This window comes from Mycteria americana, chromosome 9 (genome assembly GCF_035582795.1).
Source record: "Mycteria americana isolate JAX WOST 10 ecotype Jacksonville Zoo and Gardens chromosome 9, USCA_MyAme_1.0, whole genome shotgun sequence".
NCBI classification, from domain to species: Eukaryota; Metazoa; Chordata; class Aves; order Ciconiiformes; family Ciconiidae; genus Mycteria; species Mycteria americana.
The window spans coordinates 12,995,050-13,021,544 of NC_134373.1; the positions used below are offsets into that span (position 1 = coordinate 12,995,050).

Sequence of the window (26,495 nt, forward strand, 5' to 3'; positions counted from 1 at the left end):
TTGCAGTCAAGCTGCTACACAATTCTAAGCTTAACCTTGCATGATTAGATTTTGCTTTTTTCCCCATGCCCGCTCCCAGTTTCACCACAAGGGGGAGGAGAAACTCCCCACACTTACTACCAGACTATTACTCAAAAAGAAACCATGACCGTTACAACCACCACCACCACTAATGGCTTTCTTGGACCTCCTCAGAAACTACTATGGCTTTCCTGAACTTTAGTAAATGAGGTAGCATTCAGGAAGACGTGCAGTTACTTATAAGCATACATGCTGTCAGCCCAGCCCAGATACCAAAACTTTTGTTCAGAAAAATTTAAGTAGAACACTCCAAAAAAGTAAAGTTGTAAGTGAAGGCACTGCAAATGTATGACTCATTGTAGAAGAGAGACCATCGCCAGATCAAGCAGACTGTGCACTCACTGCACATGAAGAAAAACAAAGAAAAAAAAATCTACAAGATAAACATTCATCTATAACAAAGTTTATCAACATAGTTTTTATTAGTCTTACAGAAAGTGTATGTATGTACATATGGACAGTTTCCATATTAACATACAATTTTCTACTTTCATAGGAGCTTGCTGAATTACAATGCGTTATTTTATCCATAATCATTCCTATAGGCTTTTTCTTGGATGCGTAACACCATTCTCCGAGCATAAAAATCCCTATATTCCTCGGGTAGTTCTTCAAGTGTTTTCAAGGCCCTGTCCAAGATCTGTATAGCTCTAGAGGCTGCCGTGGGATCTTTATTTCCGTAAGTGTCACTCTTATCATAGGACTCAGCAGGAAGGTGCTTCCAAAAGACATTCAGTGCCACTCCAAATTCCTCAGAGGTTACATTGTGGAACCACAAAGCTGTAGAAAGAAGAATGTCTAAAATGAAAATTACTATCTGAAACTTCCACATGACTCATAACAAGTGTCAGAATTGCCACTAAATCTAGTTGAGGAAAAGCCTCAACTGCTGTATTTTTTGTTTATTTATAAATATTAATCCCTGAATATATCGCATTGTACCAAATTTAAGAAGTTCCTCAAGACATTTACGTCGATCTATAACTTCACACAAAAGTAACAATTGCTGAAGTATAGAGAGATCCTCAAATGTAAGCAAACGATAAGCATGTGTAGGATGAAAATAAGACATCTTCCTTGTTCACCTCACTCATCTCTACTCTGAATGCAGATATCTATTTTCATAGATTAGTCCCTAACCTTGCACAGATTGTCCAAGCATTAATGTAAACCACCAGTGTCAGCCAGGCCACCCATGCAAATTGCTTATCTTTTCATAGTAAAGTCATGAGGCTTTTCAATCGAATCATCATGGCTGTGGTAAGGAAGCAAAGACATTTTTGCCTCATTGAGTACATTTTAAAAATAAGTTTAATACAGTATATTTACCCTATTTCAATTTTAAGCCAAAAGACTGAATGCTGTGCTTATTGCAGCTTAGTTGCTTGTATGTGCTAAAGACACAGAAAAGCTTATTCTGAGAAATGAACAAGAAGTTTCTTTCAGGTTAGGAAGAGGGGCTGCTTCTACCTTCTCCATAATAACCACACACATTTCTCAAAAAACATCTCATTTTTTTCAGTGGTATGCATTCCAGAATGCTGACAAAGCTAGCACCATTCTCTGGACTCAAAAATCCCTATACTTCCCAGTCATTCTTAAGAGTGCCAAATGTGTCTTAAGTTTGGAACAGCACACCTACTGGCAAAGACAAACTAGCATCTGTACTCCTGTAGAACAAAACACAAATTATGTATGCTGACATTAGCAACACTGTGACATACCTTTCACTAACTGTAACCAAAAGTTTCTTTAGAAAGAAACACAAACAGTAAGTTCAAAATTAAGTAACGAGTCCAAGGCTAAGAATCTACTTTAACACTTCCTAAAAACCTACTGCCTTCTTGTTTACTGGCCTGTTTATATTGCCTAGATAATATGAAAAGCAACAGAATAAGTATCTGCCACAAGCTCATGATGAGTTAAAATAAAAATTTAGTAACAAGTAGGAATAGTTCAATAGGAGTAATTCAAATGCCTTTCCCTGATCACCAGAATTGTCATCTCAGCCCAGGAAGCAGCTTTATATTTTCTGCTTGTGCAGAAAAATGATTAGGACTTGTCTTTCCGTTCCCCAAAGGTGATGATAGATTTCTAGAAGGTCCAATAACTCTACCATCCATAATTCTCATCAAATCACGTGCCTCAGTTCTTAAGTGCCAGAGCTACAGAAGAACAGAAATGGTATTTCACTCAAATTCTGTCATTAGAAAACTCAGGTCACTGAAGTAATTTCAGATTTCACGAGTTGATTTTATAGTGCTAATCTATTAAGACACAAATTCAGAAGCATATAGTGTAATCTTGAGGGAAGGTAAGATTTGTAGGTAGATATAATAATACCTTTCATTAGGCTAATTAGTACAGTTGGAAGAAGTAGACAAATTTTGCCAATGTCTTTAGACGCTCCTACTTATAACACAGAAATGCTTTAGTAACCTCTGACCATCCCTAGAAATGAGAAATTGCAAACAAAACTGTTTAAAAACACAACTATTGTGTTTTTAAGGAACTATTTTTCAGGAACTATTTGTTACTTACCTGGAATAAATAACACATCTCCTGCTTCCAGAAAACATTGATAGCGCTTGGCTTTCACAAAAAGGGGATATTTCTCTAAGTCTGGGTTATCCACATCCAGGACCTCTGACTTAGTACCTAGGAAAGTTTTCAGAAGTAATGAATAAACGTTCCTACTCTTCCAACAGTAACAAAAAATTATCGCATTGCTGGAAATGGCAGTTCTTGAATCAAATTTAATACTGGTTTATTGTTCTGTAACTCTTCTAAAAACCAGGCAAACCTGATGGCACTCCTCATTTACTGAAGAGACATGTTCTCCTGTTGTCTATATTTCTCCTGTAACTGCAACCTTATTAACACTAAAATATACTTTCCCTGACATCTAAAACACCATTTTGAATCCAGACAGAACACTGTACTCCTCCACAGTTAGGTGCTGAAAACAGAACCAGGCAAAGCTGCTGTGCTCCTTTGCAAATTTCCTAACCTGCCCCACTAAAATGCTTAGCTTTGACTAAAGCAAACAGGATCAAAGTTAAGAGACCAAATTACTTCCTTTACATCAAGCTGTCTGTTAGTGATTTTTTTTCTACAGTGCAGCGCTTGTGAGCTGGAAAGGCAACTACAATCACCAAACTCTGAACTAGATATATATATGACATGCATACCTGATAAATACAAATACAGTGCATCTTGAGGACTATACAAAACAACTCGTTTTTTCCCTGTTACTTGGATTAAGAAGTTATCCATTACCTGGAATAAGCATAGTAAGAGAGATGTCAGCCAAGAGTTAAGAATGAATACATAGCCTGCAACTAATCTAAAATATCATCAGCTTAAAAGAGGGAATTATTAAAACCTTCGTACGTTAAGAATTAGCTAAAAGAGCTTCCACATATAGTTAATCTAAAAAACTCAAGAATGTGAGTTACTTTATACCCTTAGCTGCACATTCTTGACAAATAGTATATCTGGAAACACAATATTGCTTTCCAACAACTTTGGTTTTTTCCTTAAATAGGAATCAAGTTCTTCCATCTTAAAACACAAAGACATACCATACTTTAGGCATATAAACCAGCAACATGTAATACAAAATGTATTTGGGATTCCTTTTCTTTTTCAGTGTTACTCCTACCTCATTTTGCTGACTTTCTATTGATAAAGGATTCTTTTTCCTAATTATACTACAAAAAACTATTTTTCTTATAAATACATTTATTCAGAATTACACTGGACAATGTTAGAAGACAATCTTATTTGGCATCTACTGCATTGCAGCAACAGACCACCACAATCATTGTACAATTACCAACAATCTGGCCATTAGAATAAAAAAATGAAGGTAATCTTGAAGATGAAAATGTTGAAAGTTACTGTGTTTCAGATTTTTAACTGAAACTCAAAACAGTAAAGAAAAGGGAAAAAAAGTCAAACATAATTTAATCTTACAAGTATGGAATTAGACATAAAAACAGTAAGATATTATGCCCACATAATACATCTATTTAAAATTCACTGTACTGCTGAATGTGATTCATTTCACTATTTCAAAATATGTGAAGTTTGTCATCATTAACTGATCTTTGTCAGAGATTTGCACCTTAATATCTCAACTCCATAATGCCATCTGCAATATTTTATGCTAAACACATGTACTACCTACATCATAATGTGTCCATAACTGTAATCCAGCTGAGCTGATGCGGAAGACACTAGAGAAAAACTGTTCCTTCTCAAAATACTCTGGAATCTGAACATCTTCTGCCAAAATAGGAAACTGCTTTCTGATATCCGCAATATCCTGAAAAAAAAGGACATAACTCTTAGAGAATAATATCTTAGAGAACCATATATAGCACATTAAAATAAGGGAGCACTTCACTATCATTTCTCATAATATGAAACACGGGGCTAGAACTTCAGCATTGGCAAATAGCTGAAAATCGCAATGCTTTTTAGTGGTCACCCTTTCAGCATTGAATGATATTGTCAATGATATTAATAAGTCAATGATATTAATAAGAACAGCCAGAGAACTGCTTTGAATCATGGCTGCTAGAAATCACACTGAAGAAGCAAGAGATCATCAGAAATCCTTTTATATTAGTTTACAACAAAAGCTAAAGAATGGGAGGTGAGGAATGTACTCTTCAGTGATCAGCTAAGCTCTCGTATAACAGCAACTATTTTAGACACTTAGGTTTAAATATTCTGTCCTAAATCCACTCAGATTCACAGGCCAAGTGACCATAAACAAGTTGTATGCCTGTACTACACAGCCAGTGGATGACAACAGGCTTTTAAAAATATTCCTAAACTGTGACTTTACAATATTAGAACTGTAATCTCAAGTAACTCACCTTCCTAGCATCTTCACCCACTGATCGCAAATAGTATTTTTCATCCTGAAGAGAACACAAAAAAGAGAATTGTTTTGGTTTTTTAATAAGAATTACAAACACGCTTAAATAAAGAGCCTGTATTTTCTCATTAATCTAATGCAGGGCTTCATTAAAATATGGTACAAATAAACGGCATTTACAAATTCAGCTACTTTGTTATACTGCCTTTACTCTACTGCTCCCTGCTGTTCATCTCAAGAAATGGAAAAAATACATTGAGAGTAGAAGAGTAGAGGGGGGGGGACACTTGTCAACTGCTTCAGCATTGCTGTTACTGAACAGATTCAAAGCAAATGCAGATTATAATTTAAGTTCTTCAGAACACTGATGCAGGAAGCTATTTCAATTGGCTTCAAAACAGCATCCTATGTAGCATAAAAGGTGAAAAGCACATCTGCATCCAAAACTGTTTGCTTCCTAATCACAGTGATCTGACAAATCCCTAGTTTGAACACTGCTACGTAAAGATAGCTACACATTTGCTACTCACAAATTATGTTACAATAAATCTGTATTTGTATTTTGATAGCAGATGTAATCAAACTCTAAAATATCTTCACGACATTTTCTTGCAAAACACGTAAATGATACAGTTATTATTCTAAAGCAAGGTTTGATTTCTAAATTTTATGCTGGAATTTTTGCTCATGTAAGCAGTTTTTGTTAACAGAAACAGGACGACTGAAGTTAACCGCACTGTACACATACAAAACAAGTTCCGAGAAAAATTACTTCTCCCTACATTTTTTCCCTTGGCTCCAAGCCACACAAAACAGTTAAATCTAAGACCAAGTGCTTTACTGGAGTAAGACTTCAAATTGCAATTCATCATTTTCCCCTCCATATACTGGCAAAATAACTGACAGAAGAAACTGTGACACTAAGGAAATTACCTCAGAAAGAAAGTACTCCTTGTGTTTGACTTCAGCTGCTCTTCGTACAAATACATCAAAAGGCAGAGTTCTGAAATACAAATATTTAAATTTATGCAATGAATCAATGTAACAACACATGGTCTAAATGCCAGGTTTAAAATCATAAGCTCTCTTACCATATCTAGTATAACTGAAGATGTAATATGCTGCTGCTTTTTTTTTTTTAACATGGTGACTAATCAGTGTTTGCAGCAGATGTTTGAAGAGTTCTACAAAGATAGAAATCCTACACTTACAAACCTCTCTGCTTTACTAAATTGTTCCAATGTATATCCAAACAGAACCATGTAATTGCTGAGGCTGGAAGGCACCTCTGGAGATCCTCCAGTCCAATCCCTTGCCAAGAGCAGGGTCAACTACAGCAGACTGCCCAGGACGGCATCCAGTTGGGTTTTGCATATGTCCGAGGATGGAGACTCCATAACCTCTCTGGGTAACCTGTTCCATTGTTTGACCACCTTCGCTGTAAAAGGGGGGGAGGGAGGGTGTCTTTAAATAGTAACAGAATTTCCTGTATTTCAACTTGTGCCCATTGCCTCTTGTCTTGTCACCACGAACCACTGAGGAGTATCCGGCTCCATCTTCTTTACTCCCTCCATCAGCTATATACTTCAATAAGATCCCCTCTTGAGCTTAAGATGTCCGAATGGTTTGAGTCACAGTGCAAGAAATTTCTTCACAGTCAAATTAGACTCAAACTCTGGCCAATGCCTGACAATACTTGCTTAGACTATTTCTCTAACAGTGTGTCATTAGGCTTGTTTACTGTACTTTTTTATAAATTTGCAGAAAAGCTCAGCATCAAGAGAACTACTACATAGGTGATATACTACTACTAGGTGATATACATATGTTTATATCTATGCATTTTCTGCTATGAATTTGTGCATGAAAACAGATACCTATCTTCATTTGTAGATCTATAAAACTTATTTCAGTTATCTGATTTTTTTTAGATATGTGCTACCTCAGCTGAGCAAAACACAGGAATCTTGCTATTTTCAAGTGTTTCTTTACAGTTTTTATTGAATTCATTAAACACAACTTCAGAAGATTCAAAAAGAATCACTGCGCATTAGAGCCTGTCCTTCTGAAGTCAATAAAAGTGTTACATATTTATTTAAATAATGGGAGCTTTTCATAAGGATTACAGATTTTGGCATCAGTTGATAGCGGAATGGCAAACCAAGCACAAGTAGTAAGAGGACATGTATTCATTGTTATGAATATTATGTTATGAATTCAATGTTATGGTTCATTCAACTCACCATCTCACATTAAGTGTCACTGGATAACGAATATATTGCATGTAAACATCAAATTTCAGAGCAACCACCAAGTACCCAGGGTTAAGAGGAAACTATCCTCAAGCAAAATTTTTCGTGATCCTGTTATCCCTTCTACCAGAATGTGACCTGCATCTGACAGTACTTAAGACACTTCTCTGAACTTTTTAGGCTTGTTTGTAATAGTCAAATACAACAACCACTGAAGTCAATGGAAAACCAACCAAACAAAAACCAACCCTCTGACTTCAGTTGAACCGTTATATCATGCCCATTTACATTTTCTACTGAAGAAAGTGAGAGCACAGCTCCACGACAGCTTAAACTGGTGCACGCTGGTGCTGCCACAGCTCTGCTCTTGCTGTTTACCCTAATCATCCCATCTCCTCCCTTACGCTAGCATTGGCACTCATCTGACCTCATGGTGAACCTGCTTGCAAAGCTAAAACAGCAGAAAAACATTCAGATTTCTGCAGCACATCACAACGTGGCTGAATGAGTTCCAGAACCAACACAAAGACAGGGTAGGAGCATGCAACTTACAACAGGACTGCAGTACTACTCACGTGCATCAGTTTAAAATCATGGAACTGCATGTTAAGTCCTCAGTGTTTCTATTCTTTCAGTTCTGCTTATTCTCCCTTCATATTAGAATGAGGGGCTTGCTGTAGAAAGGGTCAAAGCTTCCTGAATTTCAAGGGAAGTAGGTGAAAGTCCTAACACCTGCTATAAGTAAGCACCATCAGAGCACCTCCGTATGGCTGTCTACAAACCTGCTAAAACTAGCATGCCGGATCAACTGTATGTGAAATCATAGTAAGAAGTATTATAAGAAGAAACAAAATAGAGCAGGGAAAAGGAAATATGGAGATAAGGCAAAGTCATTCAAGTACGACCTAATTTCAAAGATTCAAAAGTTCATTATGCAGTGAGCAGAACATAGCATGATTATAAGATGTTTTTTCCCCTGAACTACAGACTCAGCTCAGAGAGACTTACAGCTTGTTTACACTTACAGCATATGCTTCTGCCTTCTTAAAAGTTTAACAGACTGAACACATCTTGTTCCCACTTAGGGAAAACAAACGACAACTAAAATAAAGGCATTTACCCTTGAAGAGCAACACAATGACTGAGATTAGATGAACTCTGATGAAATGTTTTGGCAGCTACATGAGAAGAACTTCAGAGGAGATCAAGAGTTTATGTGACCCACATCAAGATTAAAGAGCTGGTGAAACGTGTGGTATCCGGGAGTTTGAACATTCTGAGAACTGCACATGCTAACTTTGAAAGGAGCTTGGTTTTAATTAGTAACATCCCTCTAGAGTGGAATAGCATGCCTGCCACATGCCAGCATTCAAAGAGGTTCAGACACATGGTGAGTCAGAAACCAGCACTATTCAGTAACATTGAAAACGCACCATATAATTAGGACAAAGTAGCCTATCATCTAGTATCAAGGCGGTTTTAGTTTGGTTTTTTAATTAATGCCAGCAAATGCCAGGCTCAAATTTCCTACAAGAGCGCTCTGTCAAAATACCTTTAAACACTTCTTCACGCCATCACTTTTAAGGCCCTGTTTGGCCCCTCCTTTCACCCTGTAAGTATTTATTCAGGGTGTTGAAATACTTGTGGAATGAAAAGAAGAGGGGGAAATCAAGGACAGCGCTTTGATATGTAATTTAAAGTTTTCACAAAGTATCTTCATATTCTCACCCTCAGCTTCAAACAGATACCCTGTATGTCTGAAAGTTACAAGCACATGCCTTTAAAATACAAGAGGCCTTGGAATGAAGTACCTATACACAAAGTTCTTACTGAGGAAATCCATCTGTGGCACCGCAGAAACATGAATCTTTACTTCTTTAGATCCTTCGGCTTGGCTCAAGTAATCTACTGTCCATTTGGTTGTGCAAGTGCCCAGTTCCATTCCTTTCAGCACTACTGGCTTTCTCTAAGGAACAAAAAAAAATTCAATAGTGAAATGATCGTAGCATCCAGTGGAAAAAAAAACAGAATTAGTTTTTCAGACGAAGTACATGCAAACAAGTCAGTTGAATACTGGGACCCACTACACAAAGTCACAACTGATCTGCTCACGAATGAACAAGGCAAATCAGAATGCTGAATGTTGAAATAAAATGCAGTAAATCGTGGGACTGTTTCTCTGTTTACTATATCCTCTTTGCTAGCAGGATAAGGAAGAATATGGAGATGCAAAGACAATTTTAATGCTAACTTTGTGGTGGGGCCACTGAGGAATCTAGCCAGGCTAAGGAATAGCTTTAGTCATTCTAGCCAGAGCTTAGCAGAAAGCAGACAAAAGCCCATACAGTTAAGATGTAGACTGTGAGCTATGGTAGTGCTATATGTTCTCATGAAAGAAGCGCTTTCCACCTATATTAAGGCTCCTTGATGCTGACAACCACAAACAGGTTTGATCCAGCGCACACAAAAAAATCAGTAGAAAGACACTTTTGCTTTGAATCGGGACCTTGGAGAAAAAAAGGAAGGAGCGATGACAAAGCAACAAAACCAGCAATCGCACTTTTTTTAACCACTGTCAAAGCAAATTAACTCACAGAGAGATCAGCTCTCAGAGCTCTCCTGCAGCTGAGATTTGCCTGTGGAAGCTCCCTGCTCCTAAACTCACATTCAATTTAACGGATGACGATACCTTTTACGAAGCACATACAGCCCAAACCCGCGGTTTGTCAGCACTAGCTCTGCCAGGCGAGGAGGTGCCGCAGGAAACCTTCCGTCTGCCCTTGTCTCCCCGTACAGTCCCAGCCCGCTCCAGCGGGGGCCCCGCTCACAACACCCAGCCTGCGCGAAGCCGGCTCGGGCGGCTGCCCCGGGCCCGCCGCCACCGCTGAAGCCCACCCTGCCCCGCGGCACTGCGGAGCGACTCGGGGCCGCTTGGGTGTGCCGAGGCGAGAGCAGCAGAGCCCTACCCGCGGGTAGATCTCTCGCAGGAACTGCTCCCGCGTCACCCCGGCCAGCCGCGCCACCGGCACCGCCGGCTGCTCCCGCCGCTCCATGGCCGCTTCCGCGCCGGTGACCCGCGTCCGTTCCCGCCGCTCCCCCCGGAAAGAAGAGCTCGCGCAGAAACGTTCCCCGCGCCCCGCCCCCGCGAGGCAAGGGCCGGGCAACCCGCGGATTCCTCCCTTATCCGGGAGCGGGGGTCCTGGGGAAAACTGCGCGCTTCTCTGAGCCAGCGCGATCCGGAACCGCCGGTCACCCGGACCTCCACGGCCTCCGAAGAACGCCCCGCCGCGGGGGAACCGGCGGCGGCGGCGGCTCTGTTTCCCGCGGAGCGGGCGCCGCGGCCGGACGGGGCGGGGCAGCGGGCATCATGGCGCTGCGCGCGGCTCCGGGCCGCGGCTGCTGGCTGGCGCGCGCGCTCGCGGCGCCGGGGGCAGCCCGGGTCCCGCCGCCGCCCGCCGCCGCCTCGGCCCTGCCGCTGGCCCGGGTCCGGCCGCTCCGGCCTGCCGCGCGGTTCGCCAGCACCGCCGGGCAGGGGCCCGAGGCCGAGGGTCCGCAGCGGCGGGTGGTGGTGGTGAGGATCACCAGCCCCTTCGCCTGGCTCCGCACCCGCTTCTATTACCTCCTCATCCGCCTCTACTTCGACCAGGAGTTCAGCATCGAGGAGTTCACGCGGGGGGCCAAGCAGGTGAGCGCCGAACGGGCGGCGGGGCTCGGTCCCCCGGCCTGGTGCGGTGCCTCAGGGGGAGGAGAAGGGCCTGGACGCCTGCCTGAGGGGAGGGGTGCCCGAGCCGGGCTGGCTGCGCCCCGGCCCGCGGCGGCACCTCGGAGCGGCCCCGCTGAGGCTCCTGAGGGGGCTGCCCTGGCGGGTTTAATTTCACGTCGTAGCGCCTGTGTTCGCTCGGTTCTCAGACTTCTGTGTGAAACAGATGGAGTTCCCCGCTTTTGGCTCCAAGTACCTCACTTCTGGAGGAAGTGAGAATAACCGGAGGTGCGCTTTTCCTCAGACTTTTCTTGTTTTCTTTTCCCAGATTCCAGAATTAAAATGAGCTGGTTTAGCCATCCCCCAAAGCAGTGTGAAGGAAGGTGCTTCTAGATGTTTTAGAGACTTTAAAGGGAAATGTATCTCTTCGTAGCTGGTTTTCCTAAAATGACAAAGCTTAGGCAGGCATAGAGCTGGTGCACGAATTTGTTTCTCCAAACTTACAAGCCCAATAAGCTTTGTCAGCAAGATGTGTGGAAGATGTAGTGTCAAAGCTAATCATGTAAAAGTTACAGTTACCTGCTGTGAAACTTCAGTTACTATATTTAATTTAAACAGAAAAACCCAACCCAAAACAACACACTGGGTGGTAGGGGACAGAATGTTAAAATGCTTAAGATCAATTCAAGAGACAAAAAAAACCCTACACCAAATTAGTTGATGTGCGTGCAGAACCACCTGTTTTACCTTGCCCTTCTTTTTTTGTTTGCTTTTAATTGCCATAGAATCCTAAACACTCTGTCAGCATTTCACAAGTCCACTATTTGAATATGTAGAGGCTTTATTCTGTGTAACTATACCTGCAAAATTGAGGGGAAAAAGGGAGTTGACTTTCCTGAAGTTTAGAGACTAAACGAGATTTATAAAGAAATTTTATAAACTGGAGCTTCTGTTTTAACGGAAACCAGGAGATGAGCTGGGAAGAGAGGAAGGGGAACAAAATATTTACAGGGAAAGACATGGACTGTTTGAATTATAAAAAAGAGAATAAAACCAACTTATATAGATTACTGTAATGCCTTTTTGTTTTTTTAGTAAGCTGTGTGTTCACTTGCCTGTTGTCAAAAGGTTTGATGCTTTAAATAAGAGACTGAAAAGAAACCTTATGTTTTTATCAGTTCATGGAATCACTTTTTTAATGCTGGAGGGCTTCCATTTCAATGGTGGTATACCCTGCAAACATTGAAATCTTAAATCATGGAATATTTGGGTAGCTTGTTGCATAATGATGGATTTGTCTGAAAAATAAGCCAACCTAGCGTTATTTTTTAATGTATTTCTCTCTCTCTTTTTTTTTTTTTTTTTTGGTAGGCCTTTTCTGTTGTTTCAAAGCTGCTATCTCAGCGTAAACTTGACCTGCTGGATGAACTTGTGTCAGCAGAGGTAAATGCTTTCCATCTCTTATTCTAGCAATTGATTTTCCATTATGAAACAACATGCGTTCAGCCTGTCATTATCTACAAATACTGGCAGTTTGGTTTAATTTGGGAAAAACAGCATAATGCAGAACAGAGCAATTTTTTGTCCTGCAGCTTTTTTACGTTTAATTTCAAGGCATGAAACTTAATTTAAAGTTACTGTATTTAAAAAAATATATATTTTTTTGCCCTTTAGCATAAGGACCAATTGCCAGAAAGATTGCTGGTGTACTGGAAAGGATTGAAAGGTGGTGGGTTCTGGATGGCAGGCGGAATTGTATACCTCTGTTGGTGTAGGCAGATAGCTGATGCTTTCGGTCTGTGCACTAGAATTCTGATGAAGAAAGGAACTGGTTTGTGCTCATCCCTGCTGCACTAATACATTCCCACCCCCAAGCAGATCATACAGCCAATTACTGGTTTCGGCTAGAAGACCTCAGTCTTGTGTCATGGTCTCAGGGATATGGCTGACCTGGCTAGTTAAACATCGGTGCTGCATGTTCTGTGTTTTTATGAATTTTTAATTGCTGAAGTTGTCTTGGCCTTCCCAGGGGACGGAGGTAGCAGATGCATCAGAGTCAAGTGGAGGAGATACTTCAGGTCTATGTCTGCCATCTTACTGGCTGTCAGCTTGGCCTGCCCTATTGCCACCCATGCCTTTGCAGCAAAAGTATTGGTGCTGTTCTAGTGCATCCCCACGGGACAATCTTGCCTCCTCTCTCTGAGCAGAGATAGCAATAAAATGTGAGTTTGTTTCTTACAGTTGTTTTGAAAGAGCATCTCCTCTTCCTCTGCTCATCTTAAATTCTTCAGGTGATCGGGTTAACATTGATCCAGAGACCTCATGTAACCAGAGCATGTAGTGGGTGAGGTTGTGATACCACACTACTTTGTTGTTGCTTTGGCCAGTGAATTTTATACCGGCAAAATGTATTAGAAACCAATGTCTTCTAGTGAAGATCGCCTCTTGCTTCTATGTGACCTCTGGATTTGTTTGTTACTCAAAAATGGCAATTCAAGTTAGGCTAAAAACTGAGTATGAGTTAAAAATAAGTGCTGCAGGGCTTCATCCTTCCTTGTGATGTGTCTTTCTCATGTGGTGTTTGAGGTGATGCCTCTGTTCAGTTCGTGTACCACACCCTTTTTCTACTTAACACAGCTGTGTAGGTCTTAGGACACTCAAATACTATGGATATGAATGCAGTACGGAACTGAAGTCCCACAGCAATGATTTTTCAGTCTTTTCTGATTTGCAGGTGTTTAAACTTTTTCTAATGGGAATGTGGATAACAAAATGACAAAGATAAACTTAGTGGTAATAGAACTGATTTTCAAAGAAATTTGTGAAAGATAACTAAGAAATAATTTAATCAAAAGCCAAGGAATATACACATAGCAAGAAATCAGCAGTGAGAAGGCAGAGTGTAAGTATGATTGTGGAAGCAAGCTTAACTGGTATTTTCTGGGCTTACATGCCTTGCTTTGCAACTTCTGTTTTGACAATACCTTTTCTAAACATTTTTTAAAATACTTTTGTTTTCATTGGTTTGAGCATTAAATGGATCTCCTTTAACATCGCTGAATTAGGTTTTGGGAGCACCCAAACTTCCCAGTGCTTTTTGACTTCTGCTGTTTTATATCTTATACAAATGTTGTAGCAATATAGCTCATTTTATTAACTGCAGTAGAAAAGATTGTTACTTCAATTTCCTAATGAAAAACTGACAGTTTTTCTGAATTTAGGTACTTCAGGTGCTGAAGGAAAAGATTTCTTTGCTCCCTGACAACCACAGGGATGCTTTAGCAGCTGACATTGATGCAATCATGTACACGACAGAAGGAGATGTTCGCATTTACTATGATGATGATGGTATGTTTAGAATTCTAAAACATTTCAGCAATGGGCAGTCTTATTTCCTGGTTTTGCTACTAAGCAGGCATTCTCCTTACAGATCCTTAGCATCTTCTTAGCAATCTCAAACATTCAAAAACAATTATTCTACTATATGCAGCAAGCTGTTGCTTCAGCAATGAAAATATATCTTCCAAGAAGAATAGTGAAGGCTGGATAATGAAATAAATGTTGCTGTCTTCACGTCTATTCTACTTTCATGGAATATACTTTGTTCTAGGACTTCTTGATTATTTTTTTTAAGCTAGTGATGAGCTCAGACAAGTTTTTCTTTTGGTTAAATACCAGAATTATGTGCTTAGTTCACTATCGGACACAGTTGCGATGGTTTATAGTCTAACCATGGGTCTTCCAATCAGCATTTCAAATTGTCAGACCCAGTGAGCTTTTTTCCTGTTTTGGGGGATAGGGAGTTTTTTTTCTCTTAGTTTGCTCCTGAGTTTCAACTACTCTACATACTTTCGTAGATCAGTAGTCGGCTTTGGACCTTGTGGTAACCAGCTTTTCTTCATACGGTTTGATTATGTATGATGTCATGCAACACTCATGATACAATACATACCTTTCTACAGAGTGTAATTTTACTGTTGCTAAACAGCATGAATATGGCTTTAAATAGATTTATTGTTCATTATTCTATCATGCATCCTTTAAGGCTAAAGTCAGCTGCCCTTCCAGCGTCTCACTAGAATATATGCTAGATAGCAGTCTTTGGTCAATGAGAAAAATGAGATCTACTTTATGCTTTAATTTATTTCCAACAGGAAGGAAGTTTGTTAGTATTCTGATGCGTTTCTGGTATCTGAATGGTGCTAACCTACCTGATGAAGTACCAGGTGAAACCAAAGTTTTCCAGATCGTGTTTGGAGATGAAAGCACAAAAGAAAAAAGACATCTTTTAACAGCAAACTATGAGTAAGTTTACTTGTCCTTTTTTTTTTTTCTTCATGGACATGGGCTGGCTCTGTGGAAAGCAGTTTGGGAACTGAAAGCATTCACACATTCACCAGTGCAGAACTTGGTATGTTTTAATTTACCTTGATTCTAATCTCAGTTCTCATCCAGCTTTCCATTTTTTATTCTAGGGCCAAATTTTTTAAATACCCTCTTAAAGTCATTATGTTATTACATCACTTCTGAGTTGAGATTAATGGGAATTCTTTCTCTGTCAGGAAGAGCAATAGTTGAAGCATTGAATGAGGTTTCTGATCCTTTCTTATACTGCTGCAGCTTTCAGGAAATAGGCCAATATCAGTCCTTGTTTCCCATTGTAGTACACCTAACAGCAGTGCAGTCAAGCCAAGCAGTCAAGTGTCGTGCTGCTGACTTGTCACTTCCCGCACAAAAGTCAGAACAGCAATTAGCTGAAAAAGTAGCTCATGAAAGAGGAAATTTTTTAGCCAAATGCTTTCTGCGGAAAGGCAGAACAAAGCAGGCATCACCTGGTGTTCAGATAATTTATGCCACTCTGATCCAAGCCCTCAAAGCACACATTAGGTAGATGGATTTTCATAGAAATGCTTGTAATGTCTGTATTAGCGTACTGATCTCGGAGCAGTGCAGAAAGATCTGCGCAGTTTGCAAAATGTACTGAAAATAATATTCTCAGAAGTTGGAAAAAGTGAGAATTTTTGTGAGAGAAATGCAATATAATCAATAATTTCTACACCCGTGTTTGAAATGGAGAGACTAAGGGGTCTAGATGATCAGGAGCTCTGAAACAAAAGAAACACTCTGAGGACACCAGTGCTTTTTGCCTGGATGGATTTTTTGTGGATCCATCCCTTAGCCGAATTCAGCATCTTTTTTAGAGTTGGAGGCTTCTGTGGCTCCATTAACCTCAAGAGCCTCCCCTTAAAGCCCTAAATATCCCTTCCTAATCCCCAGCAGAGAGATCTTTGCAAGTATGCGTTCCTTCTGCTATTTACAGTGCTAACCTAAACTCAAATTGGCAAAGGTACTACAGGCCTTAAGTATTTGGGTGTCTGGAGAAGACAGTTTCCAGGAGTGGATTTGCATGTAATTGCAAAGCAATGAGACTATACTGCTCTTGTCCACAATATGCATGCTACTTGGGAGCATGAATATTCAGTTTGAAGCTCAGCCTTGTCTTTAGATGATGAGCAGTCAGAACTGGCATGCTCAGGGAGGAAGGCATTAATGACTGCAAAAGGAAGAGGAAGATTCTTTGAAAACAGGGATGGACATTTTCATTTTCCTATCAACAACTGCAGAATTGTCTTTCAGGGAGATTCAGTACTACGGTTAGCTTCATCTTTGATGTATTTCTGAAAATATATTACTTTTTAAAGTAAGTTCAGTAAAAATGAAAACTTTCAGGTACAATGTGGAGCATGTGGTTTCCCTTTACACTGCAGTTGCCATCCCATTAAATGAAACCCTTTATTTAGAGATGAAGATCTGCCAAGAAGCTGTATTCATAGTTACTGCTATGAAAACTGAGTGCTTTCTTGATATCAGGATCTTTACTGTTGTTACTTGATCCTGTCTGAGGGGTTTGAACCAAAACGTTCTGCACTTTGTTTCTTACTGTAGAATTAATTTTGATCTTCCATTTTGGGGCATAAGCATCAGAGCCTAAGGTGCTTTTACAGGAATAACTTTGAAGTAAAATACTTCTTCATGGTTTCTTGCTGGTGTTAGTAGCTCTTTAAGGATCACGTAAATTTTAACAACTCTTCACTTACTGTCTTCCCTTTTCCAGGTTCCAGAGGGAATTTACAGAAGGAGCAAAACCAGACTGGACAATTACACGGATTGAGCATCCAAGGCTATTAGAATAAATGCCTTCTACAGGCTTTTTATGTACCATTGTAAATGTTCTGATGTAACAAATATCAGGCTGCTTTTGTCTCTTTTTTTTTTTTTTTTTTCCCTTCCTGCCTTCTTCAAAAGAGGGATGAATTTTGTATGTTTGATTTCCCAAAATTGTTTCTGAAACTCGCACTATGCTGCGGTATTACAATAAAGCCTTTTCCCTGGAACAGGCTAGTACAAGTTTAATTAGTACTAATGCTCATCCAAGGCATTTACACAGCGCAGTTTCCCACAGGCTGGTATTACGGGTATGTCGTCTTACATTCTGAGAAGAAATGGTACTACTTGAAGATAAACAACACTTTCATGGCTGGTAGCCCTTCTGAGTTATTTTCATATGTTTCTTTTTTCCCTAGGGACTGTACAGTATAAAACTGAATAATATGCAAGATGAAATAGAGGTAGATGGACTTCTTAAATTGTCTAGCCTCAGCAGTTCATTTTGAGGTAATCTTGCTTTTGAATATATTTGAGATTAAGAAAGTTAGAGCCATTATCAGTATTTAGTACAGGATTGGAGTAAGAAAAAACTTTTAGCATTGCACTGGGAAAATGGATCAAAGATATATCTCTGTGTATATATATATACATGTAGCGGATTGATGCACGGACTCCGATCGAGGGGTAAATCGAAGACCCTTTATTGAAATATTACATGGCTTATATACTTTCCAATTGTTTGTACATGCGCTACTGAGAGAAGTCGTATTGGTTTATATGTCTTGTTCACGCGTCCTTCATGCGTCCCTTCAGCTAATACGATTGGCTGTCTGTTTGCAACTTTGCAGTTCCTTTCTTCACAACAAAAATCACGAGCTTGCCTATCTCCCTCCAATCCCATCCACCCCTGCTCCTGACACACAGCCTCCTTCCCTCGGACATGACCTGGACCCTCAGTACTTCAATCTTGTTAACCCTTTCACTCCCGCTATGCCTAATTCCTCCTCGTATACACACATATATACATATAAAAATAAAAGCAACATTCCTTTCAATAACATACAGGCAATTCCAAGTTTAGAGGTGTATGAAAGAAAAATCAGTCAAAACATGAATTTGAAAGAGGACCTGACAGTGAAACTAAATGAAGTCCTCTGTTTGAAATGCTTGTTGAAGAAATGAGCAAATGATTAAAATTAGATGTAGGAACTTGACAATTTCCCAACTGTCAGATTATCCCTGTTTCTGGAACATGAGATCCCTGGTGTAAGTAGCTTGAGATTTTTATATGCAGATCAACAGGAGATCATCAGAACTGGTTTTTTTATCCCCTATCTCAACTTTAAAGATAAAGCTAACTTTCTATCCAAGCATGTTGTAGAGATTCGTGCAGTGTTTTGAAAGTGTAAAGTAAGTATAATTACTGTGATTCACAATAGTTGTGATTGAAAAGTATAAATTAAATTTTCCATAGTTCAGCTCTTTTGATGCAGTGATTTAATGAGAAGAATGCCTAAAGCCTGTCAACAAGTTTTTATGTCAAATCTTGGCAAAATAGTTATGGTATTTTGCTCTGCCTTAGCAGCAGCAGCCTGGCCTCATAATGGAGAATTTGTGATTTGTCCTCTAGACAAAGTTCGGTGATGACAGAGCGCCTTGTCTTCAGGGAAGAAATAAAAATCTGTATTTAAAATTATATATAGCCATTTTGTATGCAGTCAGTCTGGAAAAGTTTGAGGCAAAGCAAAAAATGTTTATTATTCTGTGGGCCATTTGCTGGAGTGATGCTAAATGGTAGCATGTCCAGTTTGGCCACTGAATGATGTGCTGCAAGAAGCTGCAATCAGCAGTATTTAACATAGTAACAGGAGAAACAAGCAGAACACTAGTTAAGTGTGCAGATGCACCTAGAAGAGAAGTCATTATTACGGAGCAAAGACAAAAGCTAGTGAAGCCATCTTTATAATCACGAGTGTCTGCTCTCACATTAAAGTGACGGAGGTCTATCTAGAAATGCTGGTATATCTTAATTTTTAATTTGGGTTTCTTTATCTTTTTTGTTTGATTGGATATGTCAAAATGGGAGTCTCTTGTGGTGACTGATGAGGGATTGCCCTTTTAGTAGTGAGTGCTCCATTTTTGCATTTTTGGAAGCAAAGGCAGAGTAGACCCTTCTGTATGACTAATAATGAAAAAAAATTTTTTTTTGTTCACTATGAAATTGTGACTTGATATGAATGTGCTCCAAATTGATGATAACACAGTTTTGCTGAAAAAAAAAGATGTCATTGGAAATTTACACGTGCTATTTTATTCTTTCACAGTTGTGTTTGTCTTGTGGGTTGGGGGGCTGCAGCTGTTGGATGTTTGGGGTTTTTTCCCCCTCTAATCTTCATTTTAAAAATTATTCCTGGAGACTACAAATCTCCATCAGATGCAGAACTACCCATGGCCTTAGTGCACCAAAAATAAATTGTAAAGGCACGTAAATTACTAAGCTTACTGTACTGGAAAGTGGTTTGCTTCCACAGTGAATAAAACTGGTGTAATTAAACTGGATTTACAGTCTAATGTTGGCTTCAGAAAAAAATCCAGCACCCCCAAAAAAAACCCCCCACAAAACAACCCCAAACCCAACTTGGAAGGAATGGACAAATGTACATCTTTAAGAAGAGGACACTGAAGGTTACAGGAAGCTTTGCCTCCTTTTTACCTGCTGTCCATAAATTCTCTGTCATAAATCTGATCACTGTAGGAGTTAATCAGACTGAAGTGAATGTCAGTGAGGGGCATTTGTCATCTTATGGCATCCACATTTTCTCTTGTGGAAACACTTTTCTTCCATGCTGCTTGTTCAGGCAAAATAGGAACTTCTGGTTTCTACGTTGCCAGCCAAATATATCTACCCAAACCTCCTATTATCTAAGGTAAGAAATATATTTAGTGTCTTCAGGCTAGCTCCTAGTGAATACGTTTCTATATACTATAAAGGTTGTCCCAAATTCTCGTGGCAAAAAGGACCAGTAAAGGGTTAAGTTTGCTTCATCTTGATCTAAGACTTAAAGGCAAAGATGGAGGAGAATATTGTCTTGTAATTCGGGGATTTCCAGTGCTGCCATTCAAACACCTTACTCTCAAAATCATAATAACTAACTTAAGTGTTACCGAATTTTTAAAAAGAGCTTAAGGAAGTGTTTTATTAGAAACATCTTCATGATTTAGGAGTAATGATGCTGAACAGGGAACACCACAACAATGTGGAGATCTCTGTGTCACAGCATGCTAGCACTGCCAAATTCTCTTGCTGACTTGTCTCAGACATCACCTTAGAAATCACAGTGTGTAAGGATTTGGGTGTGCTTTATTCGCCTTCCATCTCATTGCCTGACTTCCATTTCTGTTGCTTTAAGTCAGGAGGGCAAGTACAATTGTAATTATGGTGTATAGCCTATAAATCCCCATACATACTGATCTAAAATATTTGCAGTTTTAGCTTGCATACTTCTTCATTCAGACCCCAGTAATTCTTGAAAACAATGTTACCAGGTCTAGTAGTAATTTTTAGGGTAAAACTCATATCTCTATTAGCAACGCTGGCATTTCTGATTCACGTTACACAGAACAGTGAGGTCACAAGGTGTCTGGACTACGCTTGAACTGGGGATGGAGATTGAGAGTACCACATTCTTCTCCCCTGGGCGAAGTTTCTTTAGGTTCATGTGGAGTTTGGGAAGCCTTTATTTATTTATTTGTTCATTCAAAACTGTGGTCGTGTCTACTAATTACTGACTCTGCTCAACTGTAAACAGCTGCTTGGCACAATTTCAATGCATGTGTCTAAATCTTGACAAGCACTAATTAAATCTGGCCAACAAAAACCCCATTAATTTGCACACCCCACTCACCAGTAGATGGCCTTGGTCACAAAGCTATTGTGGCTGGGAAGTGACTGGCATTGAGTGTAAGAGGGAAAAAGAATAAAATGGTAGAGGCATTGATTCTCCTTGAAGTGCTATTTAAATCATTTAGACTTGTCTTATTAAAAAGTCTTGATATTCTTACTGGCTTTCATCGAGTCAACGATAGTGTCTTGTGTTCTCTTTGCAGTGCCTACCGATTTTAAAGTGGCAATTTAACAGCGTTCTTAATATGGGAAAGATGAGTTGTACGTGTGAATTCACACAGGCACCTTAGCGTGTGACAGTAGCAAGCCTTAGTTTTGTATTTGCATTTTAAAATATATTTATCATGTTGATTGTGGTTCCTTTCCCTCCTGTCCCAGCATTGTCTTGATTAATTCTGGGGCCACATTCAACTTTCTCCAGTTTTTAAGGCATGTTCAAGCTTGACCTTACCTTCACTTTAGGTTATATTTAGTTAATTATTTTAAGGTCTTATGGCTGGAAAGCTGTTTAGTAGTAAAAGTCTTATTGTTTGTCACAATAGTGATGATACTCCTTCAAAACTTCACAAGTCCTGTGCTTCTCTTTTTAGTTGTGTGGTGTGGTTAAACTTGTTTTCTGCCCCATGTGCCTCATTGACTGCAGGTGGGGGCCTTTGAGATTCCTCACAGGCTGTAGTCACATGATGGCTCCCAGCTTATATGAGATGGGGTACAAGTGTGTGTAATGGGAAGTGTTTCCAGCTTTGTCCTTCCCTCACATGTGGATGCGACAGTTGGTCTCTGAGCACTGGACCACGCACAGGAAGAGGTACTTGGCTGTTAGAAAAGCAAGCATTGCCTATGTAGCTGGGCTGTTGTTCTTCTAAGGGAAAGGCAGCTGGGCCAAATGGAGTTGCACAGTGAGTACTGACCACAATAAGTCATAGAGATTTACCTCCTTGTCTTTTACCTTTTTTCCCATTGTTGATGTGCTGTTCTTTTGGGTTTTTACAGTCCTGCCAAATAGGATGGAGGTTGAGTAAGTCACTATATACATCTACAGCACTGTTGAAAACACCCCCTTTGTCACAACTGTGTCTCTTACGTGTATTTTGTCTGAATTCAGTGGTGTATGTTTTTCCTAATATAAAGTCCTCCTATTGAGGTTGATGGGAAAACTGTCATGGGTTTTAATAGGAGCAGACTGAGTGCAACTTTTTTGCTGCCTTTGAAGTTACTCTGTCAGAAATAGAGGTGAGCTAAAATTAGATAACACTGTAGTTTCTCTTGTGTACCATTTTCTCCTTCCTCTGCGGTCACAGAACAAGACTCTTGATAGTGAACTTGGTACCGTAGTGCTCAGGATCTATGAGGGAAAGGACGAGCAAAGCAAAGTGCATGTGTAAGCAAGGTCAGATCACAGTAGTGTCAAGCTGTTAGGACAAGACTGTCCACATGAACAAATCTGTCTTTTGGACACTGGAAACCTTCTATCCCCAACTTGCTCCTGTTGCGCCTGGCAGAGGAGATGGCATTTCACCAAGGATGCAGCCCTTTGCCTCAAGGACGTGGGAGATTTGACATGTATCGGGAAACAAGCGGTGACTTGAATGCTCCTCTAAATTATATTTTTTGCGGTTGACAGTAACCTTTTACATAACAAGCTATACTTCCCCTCTGATTTGTGTATGAGGGAAGGATCTGAGTTTCCAAGATTAGAACTGAAGTCCAACCTTAAGTTTGCAGAGATTTCATGGTCTGATTGGGGAGGCGTGGGAGAGGCTGCCCAGGTAAAACTGTGGTGTAAATCAGCGCCAGCTACAGGCTGTCTCTGCCTTAAGCTAATTAGCAGCTGGCACATCTCTAGAAATCAGGAATGAAAAGGGGAGGGAGGGAAATGCCATGATAATCCCTCTCTTCTGAAGTTTCTGGAACCACTTGGCAAGTGCGGCATCTATAACTTCAGTACCAGCTGCCAAGTCTGGAGACTAAAGCTTCAGTGGCGCAATTTGAGTATGCGGGTAGCCTTGTTAAAGCCCATGGGTCTGTCAGAACGTCAGTTTTTGTGCTTGCTGGTGGTGTTATGCTGTTTGAGGACCTTCGAGCTTCTTATCTGTAGTGCAGCCAAACAAGGTTATTCCTTGCGATGTTATTTTTTGTAATGTGTGTATAGTTTTATAAACTGAGAACTGATAAATATAAATAATGGTTTGGGGGATTTTTATATATGCTTTCAGAGGGAACAAGGTTGAGAGACTGCAATATGAAGTGAAGAGCAAACTAATGCAAATGAATTTGTGTGGTCTGTAACTCATGTTATGCAGGGCATTGACCATTAAACAGGTGAACATCTAATCACTACTGGCTTGATTGGGGTGGAAATTAAGTTGTTAAGAGATCTACCTTGGACTGGCAGCTGCCTGAAATCTCTAATTTCTTGTATGTTCAAAGTACATATATTTATTAAAATTTGTATTGAGCTCAGTCAGGCAATTTGTGCTTTTAATTACCAGTGGGGTGACTGTCCCTTAGGTCTACCTCAGGCTTGGCCCCCTATAGCAGAACCTTCTGAGCTGTTAGGCTGTTCCCTATGTTTTTGCTATTAGTGTCATTAAGTCACCTTTTTTTCTCTGAAATAAGAGGTATTTTTCATAAGGTAGAACAATAGAGAAATTGCTGATCCTCTGGGTGCAGTGTGCACTGCTTGTTGGTATAGGTTAGGATTTCCATTATTAATACACAGAATTCTGTATGGACTTGTGCTGAGAAGTGCTTTCAGAAGGCATCATTCCTGCAGTTGTAGTCCCATCTCTGCCTATGAAAGCATGGTGCAACCACTGGTGGGAGAATTAAACTGTGTGATTTCACTTTTGCCATAAGTTTCCAGCCTTCTGTCTAAGAGGATAGCAAAACATTTGTACAAGTACTTGTAAAGGTGGTAGACTCATCGTGGCTTGGATTATAAACTATTAGATTGTGTATCTACTTAAAAGTTTCAGAAGCAAATTGACAGATCGTATTTTGAGTCTGAATTTATATCAGCCTTCAGCTGCATTCAAACAGTAATTACAATAAAATCTTAGGTAGTATGACTTCTACTGTGTCTAAGGGAGGGCTTTTTCTATTGTCATTCACATTGTTCTGTGGTGGTTTTTGTTTGTTTGTATTTTGTTTCATATTCCCTTCTGAACACCAGCAGTTAGTCAGGACTGAAGAAAGTGTTCCACTGCTGAGAGGTAGTATAGGCATCTAAGGGAAAAGCAGATTCTTTATCTGGTCAGTCATTCTTGCATGTTTCATATTCTACTTTCAGATTCTGGGTTGGAAAAAAGTTTTTTTTTCAATGCCAGATTGGTAAGGTTCATTATCTTCTTTCTGCAGTGGAGACTGTTGTTTCCTGATGGAAACATCTGTGTGTATTTTGCCCAGTTTTCTGCCAGTACAGTGTCCCTGAGTACAGCTTGTGCTGCAGGGTCTCCTGCAGTGTACAATTTAATCTCTTGCTTTCATTTCACTGAAGTATATGGGTTTTGGCAGGGGCAGCTGGGTGAAAGTTTATGCCTGCATTATACTGGAGATCTGCTTAAGTGATCTAATGGCTCTTTCTGGCAAAATCTGTGAAATTATAATAGCAGAAGTAGAGAGAGGATGGGGATCAAAGGTGGATGGTAGTGCAAGATTCATATAAAGAGGAAGCTGTATGTATTCTGACTCTTTAGAGCAGAAGCTGTAACAGCCCTGAAATGGAAGTAAGTTTAGAAAAACTGAGCAAAATCAAAACATTGTGAGAGGGTCAGTGTTCTGACTGGATATTGTTCTCTAGCTGCTCATCTCTGCTAAAAGGTAGGTGAGTATTAATTTTTCTCAGAAATTTCAGTGTTGTGCTTGCTCTTGTCAGGACACCACCTCAGAATCCTACAAGAAAGTCTCTTTCCCACTAGCATACTGGCAACCTAAATAGGCTTGTCTTGATTGTGTTGAATTTGTCTTGATTGTGTGACAAAAGTAGGATAATCTCTGTGTTATCAGGAAGAAACTAGGTCTAGAGGATTTACAGTTACTTGCCTCAGCTGTGAGGGAAGTCTTCAGACAACTTTAAAATGTGAAGACACATCTGCTGAAGCCTTCATTTGCAAGACCCAGGGTTACTTCTCTTTAGCAGCAGTCAGTGCCTTCTCATGAGACTATCTTATTCTATTCAGTCTGCAGTCAAATGGCCTTCTTTTCTACTTACTTACTTTCATACAACCCTCTTCTTTCCTAACCTTCTTGCACATCTAGCATTTGTACAGCAGCTAATTCAAGAAGTTAGCTGGTGGTACTTGTTCACAGATGCATTAATCTCATTGGAGTCTCAGAATCATTTGATTGTCTTTTCTCAGATATCTCAGTGTCTCTAATAGCCTAACCAGAGCTGAGCACACTGCTGCAGATGAGCCTGCTGTATTTATCTGGTGTTGGAATAATTTCCTCTAATTTCATACTTCTATTTATGTTTTCTCAGGCTTGGCTTGCAGGATCTCATTTCTCTTGTTACGCCTAGTAGCAAGGAGTACTTGAGATTTCTCCCTAGCATTATTTCTGACCCTGTGTGTGACCAGCAAGGATTTCTTTCCTTGTTTCACTGGGGTTTTTTTTGTCCAATGACACATTACCACCATACTCTTTTCATTTTGTTTTTAACCCTGTGTGTTCCTAGTCTTTCTACTATATTCAGTGCTCTTCCCTTCTTTATTGTTCCTTTTGCTTTCTTTATGGTGCATTAAGTGATGGTTTCTTTCATCCTGCGCCCAGAAGAAAAAAAGATATCTGTTTCAAAGACTATGCCCAAAGCTACTTAAAAAAAAAAAAAAGTTTGCTGATTCAGATATTCAAAAAATGCCAGAGGAAGGCCAACATTAGTTTTCTGTTCTCAGATTTTTGTGAGCTCTTATCTTGCTGCTTGTCTGTATGTCTCTGCTGGGACAGGCATAGCTGTGTCACTTGAAGTCAAGCCCTGTCTGGATGCAAGTGATTCTGAAAATTGACCAGAGTACCATGTCACAGTGTGTGCCCCCTCTTGCACAGGTCTCTAGTCATATTCTTCTTATGTAAATTGATATCCTAACTCTCAATACGGTTTATTTGATATGTAAAATTTCTGTGTCCATTCAAGCACTAATCCAGCCAATTGTTTGAGCACAAAAGACCTAATTGTTTTCTTTAGTTTCTGTGCTGCTTTGCTAAGACAATGCCCCTGTAACTTACATTTACATGGTCTTTCCTTACTGCTAGAACTTTTCTTGAACTCTCACTAGACATCAACTTAAAGAACCCTTCCTGTACCATTTGGGTGTAGAATGAGCTACAAAGCAAAGAGGATTTTAAAAGGATTCAGTTAGATATATAGTGTTGCTTGCTTGCTTCTTGAATCGCTTTCTCATCTCTTTTTAATTTCTTGTTTGCATTCACAACAGGCTGCCTGTTTTAGTAGTCTTCTATATTTCTCCCTAGTGGACTATATTTCCTGTTTTCTTTGTG

The 26,495-nt window shown here is 39.9% G+C and overlaps 2 protein-coding genes across 4 annotated transcripts; one reads left to right on the forward strand and one right to left on the reverse strand.

Annotated features, from left to right (window-relative positions):
- Positions 1 to 468: 468 nt before the first annotated feature.
- On the reverse strand, positions 469 to 10,338 carry TYW5 (tRNA-yW synthesizing protein 5). Of its 2 annotated transcripts, none has more exons than XM_075512189.1 (8): positions 9,914 to 10,166; positions 9,036 to 9,190; positions 5,906 to 5,975; positions 4,971 to 5,015; positions 4,274 to 4,411; positions 3,273 to 3,360; positions 2,623 to 2,739; positions 469 to 861 (listed from the first exon to the last, which is right to left on the reverse strand). In XM_075512189.1, exons 2-8 carry the CDS (start codon positions 9,164 to 9,166, stop codon positions 605 to 607), a joined length of 846 nt encoding a protein of 281 aa, XP_075368304.1. In that variant the 5' UTR covers positions 9,167 to 9,190; positions 9,914 to 10,166; the 3' UTR covers positions 469 to 604. The 2 variants fall into 2 exon arrangements, with proteins under 2 accessions (XP_075368304.1, XP_075368305.1); XM_075512190.1 differs by lacking the exon at positions 9,914 to 10,166 and adding an exon at positions 10,191 to 10,338 and having other exon boundaries at positions 545 to 861.
- Positions 10,339 to 10,468: 130 nt separating this feature from the next.
- Positions 10,469 to 17,461, forward strand: MAIP1 (matrix AAA peptidase interacting protein 1). 2 transcript variants are annotated; one of them, XM_075512192.1, is made up of 5 exons: positions 10,469 to 10,909; positions 12,296 to 12,367; positions 14,146 to 14,272; positions 15,292 to 15,335; positions 17,040 to 17,461. In XM_075512192.1, exons 1-5 carry the CDS (start codon positions 10,592 to 10,594, stop codon positions 17,094 to 17,096), a joined length of 618 nt encoding a protein of 205 aa, XP_075368307.1. In that variant the 5' UTR covers positions 10,469 to 10,591; the 3' UTR covers positions 17,097 to 17,461. The 2 variants fall into 2 exon arrangements, with proteins under 2 accessions (XP_075368307.1, XP_075368306.1); XM_075512191.1 differs by lacking the exon at positions 15,292 to 15,335 and adding an exon at positions 15,079 to 15,229 and having other exon boundaries at positions 10,557 to 10,909.
- Positions 17,462 to 26,495: the final 9,034 nt, after the last annotated feature.

Coding starts and splice junctions, on each gene's coding strand:
- TYW5 (XM_075512190.1), bottom strand. CDS start 10,277: ATGGAGCGGCGGGAGCAGCCGGCGGTGCCGGTGGCGCGGCTGGCCGGG. Junction 3,361..4,273: donor AGTTATGGACACATTATGAT/GTAGGTAGTACA, acceptor TGCTTATTCCAG/GTAATGGATAACTTCTTAAT. Junction 2,740..3,272: donor ACTGTATTTGTATTTATCAG/GTATGCATGTCA, acceptor AAACTTTCCTAG/GTACTAAGTCAGAGGTCCTG.
- MAIP1 (XM_075512191.1), top strand. CDS start 10,592: ATGGCGCTGCGCGCGGCTCCGGGCCGCGGCTGCTGGCTGGCGCGCGCG. Junction 12,368..14,145: donor ATGAACTTGTGTCAGCAGAG/GTAAATGCTTTC, acceptor TTCTGAATTTAG/GTACTTCAGGTGCTGAAGGA. Junction 15,230..17,039: donor CTTTTAACAGCAAACTATGA/GTAAGTTTACTT, acceptor TCCCTTTTCCAG/GTTCCAGAGGGAATTTACAG.